Source organism: Emys orbicularis, chromosome 3 (genome assembly GCF_028017835.1).
Source record: "Emys orbicularis isolate rEmyOrb1 chromosome 3, rEmyOrb1.hap1, whole genome shotgun sequence".
NCBI classification, from domain to species: domain Eukaryota; kingdom Metazoa; phylum Chordata; order Testudines; family Emydidae; genus Emys; species Emys orbicularis.
The window spans coordinates 113,171,960-113,185,999 of record NC_088685.1 but is presented as its reverse complement, the minus strand read 5'-3'; the positions used below and the strand labels follow the sequence as shown (position 1 = coordinate 113,185,999).

At 43.5% G+C, this 14,040-nt stretch overlaps 1 protein-coding gene across 1 annotated transcript in view; it reads left to right on the top strand.

Moving 5' to 3' along the window:
• The first annotated feature begins 2,683 nt into the window (after window positions 1–2,683).
• The window catches only part of SHPRH (SNF2 histone linker PHD RING helicase), a 138,714-nt gene continuing 127,357 nt past the window's right edge, over window positions 2,684–14,040 (top strand). Inside the window, exons 1-2 of the mRNA XM_065400525.1 lie at window positions 2,684–2,842; window positions 13,358–14,035. Coding sequence (XP_065256597.1) covers window positions 13,400–14,035 — 636 coding nt within the window. The 5' untranslated portion in view covers window positions 2,684–2,842; window positions 13,358–13,399. The remainder of the gene's footprint in view (window positions 2,843–13,357; window positions 14,036–14,040) is intronic.

The window sequence follows — 14,040 nt, the reverse complement described above, 5'->3', positions numbered from 1 at the left end:
TATCCCCACTACTAATAAGCACCTCAGAAGTTGCCTATGATACCATCAGACCACACACCACCGCTGGCAGTTCCAGCAGATCCAGGCAGCTACCAGGATGACAAGTCCTTTGCCCTATTCAGTTCTCTGAGTGACTATCAGTCTATTTTACAGCAAGATCTGGCTCTTGCTTTTCAGAATTTTGCATCTTTTAAAGTATTATTTGCAGTGAGCAATTTATTAGACCAATTTAGTCTTTTTATCTCTGAAATTATTCATGAACATATTTTATATTAATTTATTTTAAGTTATTCAATGTGTTTTTGCAAACATACTTTAGCTCATGGATTGCCTGACATTGTCCACCATTACTACTGATTTGAGAATTTGCTATTAATAATTTACTATTTCTTAGTCTCAGCTCTCTGACTGGATGATTTCTAGTCCCAGAAGAGCTTTCAAGAAGTTGATGCAAACACTTCTGGTGTGAATGTTCATGCAAATACATATTTTCATGAGTATGCCTGAAAATTTCTTTCTATAATCTTGTTAACAAAAAGCTTGCACATACAAATGTTTAGGGAAAGCAAATAAGAGAGGTCACAAATAGTAACAAATGTGTGAATTTATTCTAATGAATGTTCACAGATACTTTTTTGCAGCATTTACTCAACTGTTGTCATCTCTGACTTACTTATGATTTGGGGAGTGGGGGAACATGCAGCCATGACATTTCTGGTACCTTTGTATGACTTTCTTATCTTGTATGAATCTGCCAATTCTATAACCCTATTCATGAAACATAATAAAGAGGCTGTTCAGGTATGCACCATCCAAATTCTGCAGGTTCAGAACCAACCCATTACTGATTTGGGTGAATCAGTCTAATCATAAAAAGAGACAAGTGATTTGCTTTGAACTGTTCTTTCCCCTCCCCCCCCCCCCCCCCAAAAAAAAATCCTACTGTGGGAAAACCTATGATAAGCTGAAGGATCCTAAAAATGTCACTATCCAGTCTCTCTAATAAAAGTGTAAATACACTTTAGTTAAGGTGACCAGATAGCAAGTGTGGAAAATCAGGATTTTTTTCCAGGGGAGGAGGGAGGGAAGTCACATATATAAAACAAAGTCCCTAATACCCTGACAGTCACAATAATATCCGAACATCAGGTCATTCTAAGTTTAGTGCACCCATAACCATAGTTGCTGGGCACTATTTAACACTTAAGGGATTCATCAGTTCCCTCTGCAGGTGCCCCAGTTTTCCTTCTCTGCCGCAGCTGGAGTGGGACATGGAGGGGGAGTTTGTGATGTGTGTTGCCCTCTCTCCTCTCTGAGAAGGGGGAGGACTGCACTGCGCATGTCAGTCAAGGGGGCACTGTGCGGCAGTGCAGAGGTGCGCGCTGTCAGAAACTGCTCCTGGCTGGCAAGGGAGCACTGTGTGTGTGGGGTGCAGCCAGATTTCTCCCTGCTTTTTCCCAGTGGACAAACATGGTGGGGGGAGTGCTTTTCACCCCCCCCCCATGGTCCTCTGTGCCCCCCTAGGGGGGTTGTGAGGGGGGAGTGAGGAACAACACCAAGCATAGGCGCTAACTTCCCTGCTTTTCCATGGGTGTTCGACCCCACCATGCCCTGGCCCTGCCCCCACTCCACCCCTTCCATGAGGCCCCACCCCTGCCCCCTTCTTCCCTGCCCCCATTCCAACCCCTTCCCCAAAGTCCCTGCCCTGGCCCTGCCTCCTCCCCCAAGAATGCCAGGTTCCCGCTCCTTCCCCTCCCAGAGTGTGCAAACAGCTGTTTGGCGGCAGCCGGGCAGGAAACGCTTGGAGGTAGGCGGAGGAGCAGGGATGCGGCGCTGGAGGGGGCGGGGGAGCTTGGCTGACTGTGGGTGCAGAGTGCCCACTAATTTTTCCCCGTGGGTGCTCCAGCCCCAGAGCACCCACAGAGTCGGCACCTATGACACCAAGTGCTCCATGTATCCAGGTCACTTTCCCCACCTGGGCTGTGCTGTGTAAGGCGAGCATCAGGAGTTGCTGCTCTCCTGCCCTCCCCTTACGCAGCCCAGGTGGGGAAAGTGACAAGGATGCTAGGAGCCCTGGTGCTGCTCCTCGCTCCCCCCTCACAGCCCCCTTGGGGTGCACGGAGAAAAAGCAGCAATGCCAGTTGCTCCATGCATCTAGGTCAGCTGCCCCACTTGAGCGCAGGTGCGGGGCACAGGAGTTGGGGCAAAGGGGCACAGTGTAGGAGTTGGGAGGAAAGGAGAGGTGGGGAGCCCAGGGCACCCACAGGGGGTAGGGGCAATAGGGGGTACCCAAGGGGTCCGGGGCACCATTTCCCCCAAGGGCAGTCCTGCGTGTCACACGTTTCCACCCTACCCCTGTGGGGACGCGGGGGGGGGGGTTGCTGCGGGGCGTTTCACGGCTGTTGCTACTTCTCATCCCACGAGCACCCTGGGTCCGGCTGTCCCGGATCAGCCCGGCCAGCCCCTTGTGCGTCTCTTCCCTGGCCACTGTCCGCCCTCCACTGTGCGGCTGCGAGGAACCCACATGAGGCGTAGCGGCCCCGCCCACCTCTCTCCCCTGCTTTGGGAATGGCCATTGCGCATGCGCTAGCTCCGGGCCCGCACGCTCCTTTCCGCCGGCGCAGCCGCCGCTAGCCAGGAGGCTCCTTCCAACACCGGACGGGCGCGCTCTGGTGCTGTCGGGAGCGCGCGCGGCTGGAAGGCCGTTGTTGACTGCGGCCGCCCGTCAGCCCCCCGCAGCGCTGCGGGTTCTCGTACGAGCGCAACTGCCCGGAAGCTGCCTGCCCCTTCCCCCCCGCCGGAGGCTGGAAGGAGCCGGCGCGGGAGCTGACTTATCCCCTAGGTAGGTTCAGTGTGGGCGGGGGGCCTGCCAGGCTGTGGGTCCCGTCCCCGTAGGGCGCCCCTGTGTCACGGTGCAGCAGCCCCTGCGCCTGGCTCCCCTTTCGCCCCCTCTGCCCGTCCCCGCTTTGCAGTCAAAGTGCCCGGCTCTGTGCTGTGAAATGGCAAAGTCTCTTCGCCTCCCCCTGCTGCCCCCCCCCCTTGATAAGGGGACGTTCAGGTGGTTCGGCGAGGCCAGGCCCGAAGTGGGGCTGAGCCGGGCGCCCAAATAAATCAGTGTCTCTGGGAAGAAGCGAGTACTTCTGATCCAGCAAAGCGGTGATAATTTCCCCCTTTGGATACATTGCAGCCTCGCTTAGTTGTGCTGTGTTTGTCCGAGTTAGCCTGACAGCTCTTCGGGACGAGGCCCCTTGTTTCTGCAGCAATGCAAGAATACACGGTGCTTTAGAAAAGGGCGAGCAAACCATTGAACATAAGTGTCCGTGCCCTAAAGGGCCCATTGAATGGGAACATTGCAATACAGTAGAATCCCATTTACCCGTTATCTGGCTCTCCGGATTAACCAACCCACCCTTGGCGTACACCCAGGAATAGAGTAAGGGAGATTGACGCTGTCAGTCGCGGGTGGCGGGGCTCAAGCTGGCAGCCCCGAAATCCCCCACCCATTCTTCTGTTTATCTGAATTTTTGTTTATCCGATGTGGCCCCAGTCCCAATTAGATAGGATAAATAGGGTTCCGCTGTGTAACGTTATACAGGAGAGTGGGGGCTGTGAGCTTCACAGCTGGAATGCTTCAAAGAACAACTGGGTTTTCAGAAGTTCTTTCAGGGCAATGAGTGTGCTTTGTTTAGGTTTGCAAATGGGTGTGCACATGTACATTACTTTATAAATATTAACTCTGTTTGCTCTGTATTCATGCCGTAAGTGTGTAATAAGGAAAAATAAAGATGGAATACTGGTGATTGCAGTTATGATGTCAGTAACCTTGGTGTTGCCCAAATTTCATCAGCTTCTAAAATGCAGTATTTGGGAGGTATCAAAATATCATACATTTCCTTTCACATTAATAGCTTTATTTGGAGTAGTCCACTGAGGAGAAATGTTTATTATTCAAAAGATACTGTTAACTTCTGCTTTCATATTCTTTTGATGTTTCAACTAGCTCCCCAGCAGCTACAGGAAAAATTGGAAAAATGAGATGTTAGAATGTGTGACATTGGAGCATGCAATAATAATGTAACTACATAGTGTAGGACAGTGGCTTTCCCTACACGTTTTCAAATGGAGATGCAGCAGACCCCTTTAGAATTCGTAGACATAGTCTGTGGACCCCCAGGTGTCCATGGCCATAGTTTCAGAACCACTGGTCTAGGAAATTTGAGCTCCTGTAAGGAATGATATAAGGTGCCCCCGCCCTCCAAAAAAAAAAAAATCCAAAAAACCACATGCCCAATACAATAAGAAATGTGATATAGCACAGTTTTAAAAATCATTGCAAATCCAGAAGGTATATTAGAAATCCTTTAACTCTGTATAGGTTACATAAATTCCCAATCTGTCAAAGACTTAGCCACATACTTTTCTTTGCAGGATTGGGGCCTCATATTGTGGACATGATTGTTTCATATATGATTTTAAGTGTCCCTTTAATTATGATGCAAACAGATTTCTTTAACTGTTTGTCATTATGACCTGAATTCAGCTGCTTTATGCAGGGAGAACTCCATAGATTTGATTGAAGGATACTGGCCTTTGTTGTTCACATTAAGTGCAAGAATTCTAAAAATCCAATTAGCTTGTCTTCGTTTTTTCTATTCTTAAAGCTTGCACTTTTCTCAGTATTGATACTAATAATCAGACAGTTTCACTTTTATATTCTTAGTGGTGCAATGTTTGGAATGTGGTTTGAGCATTGGCCTGCTAAACCCAGGGTTGTGTGTTCAATCCTTGAGGGGGCCACTTAGGGATCTGGGGCAAAATCAGTACTTGGTCCTGCTAGTGAAGGCAGGGGGCTGGACTCGATGACCTTTCAGGGTCACTTCCAGTTCTATGAGATAGGTATATCTCCATATTTTTTTTTTATTTTTTTTTAACATTTCATTAGACTCCTTGTAATGATGAAAAATCATTTCTGTTGGTTGATGTGTATAGGCTTTATACAATCTTGTTTGTATGAAATGTAAATTGTGGGTTAAATTTAAGTTGACAGTGTCCATTTACATTGAAGAAGCATATTTAATGTCAAGTTAACAGAACACTAGATTCCAAATATATACATAATCTTACATATACTATATTAGCCTAAAAATGTTTGTCACACTCTTGTTGATTTTACTTTCTTTATTTTAATGTATGGGGAAGAGTCCATGGGCAGACAGAAGATGAGGTTGCTGAACAGGAGCCTTGGAAATAACCTTCATTGTTGGAGTTGGGGGAAGGGTGCCAGATTTTCTAACCCTGCATGTAGAATAGTGTGTATATATATTTGCATGTTGTCTTATTTAACTAGCCATGTGCACATGCAGATACCTCTTTTTTATATACACATTGGTCATTTGCTTGCCTAAACTACGTGTGCAAAAGTGTGCATGCAGTTGTGTGTCTAATTTGAAATCCAGTCATTGTTTCCTCAATTTGGAGCTCAGGTGTTCTTGGATTTATGTTAAAGAGGATGACAGCTTCTATTTTTCTGAGTACATAATGCTGGCCATTTTGTGGAGTGTCAAAGCATTACTCAGAAGAGGCTGCTATCACACACCCTTCAGCTGGATGAATGTAACAAGAGCAGTTGCCTATTAGGAAGCATGGGGAAATTATTGGCTTTATAATGAAAGGTATGTGGGATCTTAGAATGATGATTAAATTTGATTCTGAGACCATGTACAATGGGAGAGTCCAATTCACATGCCCGTGATTTTAAAAGGATACTACTGATATCTCTTTATATTAGGGCTCTCAGTTAATCACATATCACATAATCATATCATATTATTATTTTTATTACAAATATTTGAACTGTAAAAATGATAAAAACCAGTATTTTTCAATTCACCTCATACAAGTACTGTAGTGCAATATCTTTATTGCAAAAGTGCAACGTACAAATGTAGATTTTTGTTGTTATATAACTGAACTCAAAAACAAAACAATGTAAAACTTTAGAGCCCACAAGTCCACTCAGTCCTACTTCTTGTTCGGCCAGTCGCTAAGAGAAACAAGTTTGTTTACATTTATGGAAGATATTGCTGCTGGCTTTTTACTTACAATGAAACCTGAAAGTGAGAACAGGCATTTGCATGGCACTTTTGGAGCCGACATAGTAAGGTATTTACATGCCAGATATGCTGAACATTCGTATGCACCTTCATGCTTCGGCCACCATTCCAGAAGAGATGCTTCCATGCTGATGATGCTAGTTTAAAAAAATGTGTTGATTAAATTTTGACTGAACGCCTTGGAGGAGAATAGTATGTCTCCTGCTCTGTTTTACCTGCATTCTGCCATGTATTTCATGTTATAGCAGTCTCGGATGATGACCCAACACATGTTGTTCGTTTTAAGAACACTTTCACTGCAGATTTGACAATGCGAAGAAGGTAGCAATGTGAGATTTCTAAAGATAGCTACAGCACTCAACCCAAGGTTTAAGAATCTGAAGTGCCTTCAAGAATCTGAGGGAGACGAGGTGTGGAGCATGCTTTCAGAAGTCTTAAAAGAGCAACACTCCAATGTGGAAACTACAGCACCTAAACCATCAAAAAAAGAAAATCAACCTTCTGCTGGTGGCATCTGACTCAAATGATGAAAGTGAACATGCATCGGTCTGCACTGCTTTGGATCGTTATCGAGCAGAACCCATCATCAGCATGGACACGTCCTCTGGAATGGTGGTTGAAGATGAAGGGACATATGAATCTTTAGTGCATCTGGCACGTAAATGTCTTGCAACGTCTTGCAACGCCGGCTACAACAGTTCCATGCAAACGTCGGTTCTCACTTTCAGGTAACATTGTAAACAAGAACTGGTAGCATTATCTCCTGCAAATGTTAACAAACTTGTTTGTCTGAGCGACTGGCCGAACAAGAGGTAGGACTGAGTGGACTTGTAGGCTCTAAAGTTTTACATGGTTTTATTTTTGAATGCGGTTACTTTTTGTACATAATTCTACATTTGTGAGTTCAACTTTCATGATAAAGAGGTTACATTACAGTACTTGTATTGGGTGAATTGAAAAATACTACTACTTTTGTATTTTTTACAGCACAAATATTTGTAATCCAAAATAAATTTAAAATAAGCACTGTACACTTTGTATTCTGTGTTGTAACTGAAATCAGTATATTTGAAAATGTAGAAAACATCAAAATATTTAAATAAATGGTATTCTATTATTGTTTAACAGTGTAGTTAATCACGATTAATTTTTTTAATTGCTTGACAGCCCTAGTTTATATTTTTAGAAAATGTTTGTGGATCACAGGTCCCAAAGAATTGTTTTGAAGATGTGGGACAGCGTTGAAATAAATGTGGAGCATTAGTCAGAACTGCTGGTTTTATAGGAAAAACAAATACAAATTACAGAACCGTAAAATATTTAAGTGAATGAAACTTGTTTTCAATGTTTATTTATAATTTTGAAAAGTGAGGATAAGACTAAATCTACTTTGTGTGTGTCCTGTGTAACATTACATTAAGTAAAGTGTAATATATATATGATGAGATTTTCACTAATATATCTGCATATCAGTCAGTTTAATGAAAAGGCAGTCACATCTTGCTATTGTTCCATGCCTTGAACTCCTACTGAAGTCAGAGTTTTTTACGATCATGCACTATTGCCAAGTCCCCCACAAAGAGCCTATCCCAGCTCCCAATGAAGTGAAGACTCCCATTGATTTTAATAGAAGTTGGATTAGAGAACTTACAGTAAATCAAAAATTCTTACTGAAAATTTTCAGGTGGTCTTTTCCAACATTACCTATTCATTTAGACAGGCATACTACTCTTCATAGAAATGTAAGACTGGAAGGGACCTAGTTAAGTTATCAAGTCAAGTCTCCTGCACTGATGCAGGATTACATATTATCTAGACCATCCCTGACAGGTGTTTGTCTAACCTATTCTTAAAAACCTCCAGTGATGGAGATTCCACAGCCCCCCGTGATAATTTGTTCCAGTGCTTAACTACCCTTACAGTTAGGAAGTTTTTCCTTCTGTCTAACCTAAATCTCCCTTGCCACAACTTAAATCCATTTCTTCTTGGCCTGTTCTTGGTGGTTAAGGAGAACAGTTTATCACCTGCCTCTTTATAACAACCTTTTACATACCTGAAGACTGTTATCATGTCCCCACTCGGTTTTTTCTTCTCCAAGACTAAACAAATCCAATTTTTTCAATCTTTCCCCATAGATTCATAGATTCTAGGACTGGAAGGGACCTCGAGAGGTCATCGAGTCCAGTCCCCTGCCCGCATGGCAGGACCAAATACTGTCTAGACCATCCCTGATAGACATTTATCTAACCTACTCTTAAATATCTCCAGAGATGGAGATTCCACAACCTCCCTAGGCAATTTATTCCAGTGTTTAACCACCCTGACAGTTAGGAACTTTTTCCTAATGTCCAACCTAGACCTCCCTTGCTGCAGTTTAAACCCATTGCTTCTTGCTCTATCCTTAGAGGCTAAGGTGAACAAGTTTTCTCCCTCCTCCTTATGACACCCTTTTAAATATCTGAAAACTGCTATCATGTCCCCTCTCAGTCTTCTCTTTTCCAAACTAAACAAACCCAATTCTTTCAGCCTTCCTTCATAGGTCATGTTCTCAAGACCTTTAATCATTCTTGTTGCTCTTCTCTGGACCCTTTCCAATTTCTCCACATCTTTTTTGAAATGCGGTGCCCAGAACTGGACACAATACTCCAGCTGAGGCCTAACCAGAGCAGAGTAGAGCGGAAGAATGACTTCTTGTGTCTTGCTCACAACACACCTGTTAATACATCCCAGAATCATGTTTGCTTTTTTTGCAACAGCATCACACTGTTGACTCATATTTAGCTTGTGGTCCACTATAACCCCTAGAACCCTTTCTGCCGTACTCCTTCCTAGACAGTCTCTTCCCATTCTGTATGTGTGAAACTGATTTTTTCTTCCTACGTGGAGCACTTTGCATTTGTCTTTGTTAAACTTCATCCTATTTAACTCAGACCATTTCTCCAATTTGTCCAGATCATTTTGAATTATGACCCTGTCCTCCAAAGCAGTTGCAATCCCTCCCAGTTTGGTATCATCCGCAAACTTAATAAGCGTACTTTCTATGCCAATATCTAAGTCGTTGATGAAGATATTGAACAGAGCCAGTCCCAAAACAGACCCCTGCGATACCCCACTCGTTATGCCTTTCCAGCAGGATTGGGAACCATTAATAACAACTCTCTGAGTACGGTTATCCAGCCAGTTATGCACCCACCTTATAGTAGCCCCATCTAAATTGTATTTGCCTAGTTTATCGATAAGAATATCATGCGAGACCGTATCAAATGCCTTACTAAAGTCTAGGTATACCACATCCACAGCTTCACCCTCATCCACAAGGCTCGTTATCCTATCAAAGAAAGCTATCAGATTGGTTTGACATGATTTGTTCTTTACAAATCCATGCTGGCTGTTCCCTATCACCTTACCACCTTCCAAGTGTTTGCAGATGATTTCCTTAATTACTTGCTCCATTATCTTCCCTGGCACAGAAGTTAAACTAACTGGTCTGTAGTTTCCTGGGTTGCTTTTATTTCCCTTTTTATAGATGGGCACTATATTTGCCCTTTTCCAGTCTTCTGGAATCTCTCCTGTCTCCCATGATTTTCCAAAGATAATAGCTAGAGGCTCAGATACCTCCTCGAGTATTCTAGGATGCATTTCATCAGGCCCTGGTGACTTGCAGGCATCTAACTTTTCTAAGTGATTTTTAACTTGTTCTTTTTTTATTTTATCTGCTAAACCTACCCCCTTCCCATTAGCATTCACTATGTTAGGCATTCCTTCAGACTTCTCGGTGAAGACCGAAACAAAGAAGTCATTAAGCATCTCTGCCATTTCCAAGTTTCCTGTTACTGTTTCTCCCTCTTCACTAAGCAGTGGGCCTACCCTGTCTTTGGTCTTCCTCTTGCTTCTAATGTATTGATAAAAAGTCTTCTTGTTTCCCTTTATTCCTGTAGCTAGTTTGAGCTCATTTTGTGCCTTTGCCTTTCTAATCTTGCCCCTGCATTCCTGTGTTGTTTGCCTATATTCATCCTTAAAATAGGCCATATTTTAATTATTTCATCCAGTTTCCAAAATTCATCATGATTTTATGCAAGTATACCTGCAAAGATCCTTCCCTGGGGACTACACTTTGATGTGGTGCCTATGACTTAAATTCCCTGTAAGCTGCGCAGCAGCCTATTTAGCGCCATGCAGGCACTCAGGGAACCCACCCGGGGATCTGCTGCAGCCAGGGGAGAGGCACCCCTCCCCCAGCCCCAATCTAGCTCGGCCTCCAACCTGCCATGGCCGTGATGGCCCCCTGGCCCCAACTATGCCGCGGCCCGGACCTGCTGCGGCTGGGGTGTCTCTACCCCAGCCTGAACCCGGGCAACCCCGGCCTGGACCTGCTGGGGCTGGGGGAGGAGTGCCTATACTGCGGCCCGAGCCGAGGGGCGCTTCGCTCCCCCAGTCGAGGTGCTGCTGCAGGGAGAGAGAGCTGGGGGGAGTCCTTTCTCCCTGCCGTAGCCCTGGAGCACCCTCCTGCACCCCAAGCCCCTCATCCCGGGCCTCAGCCAGAGTCCTCACACCCCTGCATCCCAACCCTCTGCCCCAGCCTTGAGCCCCCTCGCACACTCTGAACCTCTTGCCCCCACCCCCACTACATGAATTTTGTTATATGCACTGATATGAAGGTGATGTGACACACTTCACCTCCATTTTCGTGCACATAACAAAATTCATTCTGCACATGAGTGGGAAAAATTAGCTCTCAGGGTCACAGGTAGTGTTCCCTCTATGCCAGCAGGATTTACTCTTCTGGCAGGGCTACCCAAGTTGGACCGGTCAGAGGATAGAGACCATACAAAAAGCAGTCCACTGGTCCTCCAATTTGGGGGTTGAGTGATACACCATTAATCTATTCTTGTAAAAAAAAAAAAAAAAAAAGTTGTAGGAACAGAACAAGGTAGCCATTGTGTTCAGGGACGGCAGAGCCATGCTTGCGTCTTAAGCAACGTTTGATGCTATGGGAAGGGTTCAGATGTAGTTGCACATAGTATTCTCTGTTGTTCCTTCATCATGAGACATCCAGTTGAAGAGCAGTACCATGTGCTTATAACTTGAAAAAAGATACTGCTTTGCGAAAGATACCGTAAGTTCTCTCCTTTTATTACCATAGAGTGCTCATTTTTTCATTTGCTCCTTTCATACAATTCAATTATGAAGCAGTTGAAACTCCAGGCTCTAAATGGCAGTATGTTTTTGCAGTTCCTTGTGCTGCTGTTGTGGATGTTGAATGATCAGGAGCTGCAATGAGAATCTGTTTAGCAGAGAAACATAAAATGTGGGCCATGTGATCAGAGGGAGCAGGTCTACAAACAGCTTACAGCTAGCTTCCTTTAGAAAAAGTAGCTTCTGTAGAGTTAGATTATTTGATTAAGACAAAATTTTGGGGTATTGTATGTCAGGCCTGTGAGTCTCTTACTGTGTCAAATTCAAGAAGAGAAGGTCTTCCAAGAATTTCTGGAAATTTTCTGGCTCATTCCAGAGTTAACCCCTCCTTAGCCTTGGGACCTGTGACTATGTAATGCGTAGTTTAGTTTAGCATATCTGCTTCTTTGCTATTGTATTTCAGTAACAATTTTGATATAGGCGGTATAGATCTGTTAATTTGGCCGATCATTACTGGCAAATGAAATTGAAATTATACAAGGTCATTATTTTGAACCTTTTGCTGAGCTCAAGTGTTTTGCTGAGCTAATCTAAGTCTCTCTAACTATCTTTTTTTGAAAATCCAATATTTTGACAACTACCTTTTTGAATATATAGTTACTAACTTCTCAGAACTGATTGCATTTATTGTGAACATTGATCCTTAATGTTCCCCATGTTCCATGTACTGTATTTACCATATGTAAGTTATTGACTAGTAGGATTGTGTAAAATAACCTCTGTGCTTCAAAGTTCAGATTTAGCAAAGCACGTAAGCATGGGCAGTTCCACGGAAGTCATTGGGACTACAGGTGTTCTTAAAGTTTTATGCATATGCCTAAATTCTTTGCTGAATCTGGGCTTAGTTGCACCAACAAACTGCTAAGGACTGTTGTGCAAGCTACTTCAAGAGAAGAGTATTCCCAGGCCTTGAAAAAAATGTATCAATCGCTTATTAACTGAGGGCGGGAGATGGGGGTGCGGTGCTAAAGCTGCTAGCCAGTGGTAGGTATTAAGACTAGGATGGACATCACAGGGATATACATGGACAACAGCCTACTGAGAAGCTCAGGCTCCAAACCATCTTTTATATTCTGTCATCCTCCGTCTAGTATGTGCTGGATAAATTTGAAACTCCATCCCACTTTGGGTGCTTGAAGTTATAAGAAACTTTTTGTCTCTTCTCCTTCTTTGGAACCCACAGGCTGTTGCAAGTGAATTGGCCTCTGCTTTCCAGGGATAACACTTTCCTGTGCTGCTGCTCATAGTTTTCTTCAGCAGCAGCAGCAGTGTGAAATTAATATGATCCCTGACATTTTCACAACTGTCCACGGGATTCTGAATAACTGCAGTGAAACTGCTCAGTCTTCTTAATTTCAATCTGTTGCTGCATGGCAAAACTAGAAGCAGCGGCAGACTCATTGAACTGTTAGTCTACAGATTCCAGGTGACAGTGCTTCATAGGTTTATGATTAGTTTGCATTTGGAAAATTGTCTGTGCAATCGCAAGGACTATAAAAAAAATCCCAAATTCTTAAATTGTATTAAAATTGCTGATATGTAGGCTCCCCATTTGCTAGGGAAAGCTTCCTGCTTACCACAAGAGAGTGGATTTTTCAAGCCTTTTGTGTACCCTTCTTTCACTTTGCAGTTTTCATGGTCTGTCTTACTGATTAATTATAACTTCCAAGAAACATTTTGTTCAAGAGGAAAAAGTACTCCTGGTGTTAACTTCATTTGAAAAATAAGTGGTGCTGACTAGAAAGTTTTGGATGATGATTGAACTAGGCAGAAGAAACGAGTGAGTTCCTTTCTCTGATTAAAATAAGCAATTGATCTCTTAAAACCACCATAAGACACATCTTTTTACATGGCTTTGTTTGTGTGACTTTTTGGGGCAGGAACAAAAGAGTGTTTTATAAAACTGAATAGACACGTTGAGCCATCTGTAGAACCCCTAATGAGCAGAGTTGTAAACTAATGTGACTTCTGCAAACTCTTCAGCTGTAGCACAATAAAAGATTTATGTGGGTATCTAATTAGTGTTATCTACCATTGACTAATATTAGTCAATTTTACAGAGATTGGGACACTGCCAGCAAAATAGCAAGATGAGTAATCGTCGAAAGCGTGCGCCTCCACTGAGGATGGATGAGGAGAAAAAGAAGCAACTCTGTTGGAATATGCATGAAGACCGAAGGAATGAGGTAATACTATTGGATGATAACATGGATGAAGACCACCCTGTTCCAGGTCCAAGCACCTCTTCTGTATCCTTTGTTATAGATGATGATAGCATTGATGAAGGACTGGCTTACAGAGAAAACAGAGGGTCAAAGTCAGTGGGTTCCTCAACAGATGACGGAGAAGACTCTTGCTCCATCTTGACCTCTATATCTGTACAGCTAAATATTGTAGTCTTGCCTTACCATTCAGACAATTCCTGGAAAGCTTTACTTGGAGAATTTGTTCTTCAGCTTCTTCCTCAGAAAATTCTTATTGAGAAGATCCATAAAAGGAGTTTTACTTTGATGAGAACAGATTCTGGTGATCAGCTGCAAATCTGTCTTCATGCAAGAAGTGGAGAAGAGGGGGGTGAGGAGGAAAAAGAAAGCCTAGGTGATTATGAAGAGGGCATATTGGTGGAATCATCCCTCAATAGTGAAATGTTAGAAGACTTGAGATGGTTGCAAAAGAAGAAGGTAATTGGACTTTATCAAAGACCTAGAGAAGATCAAGCATTAAAGGTATT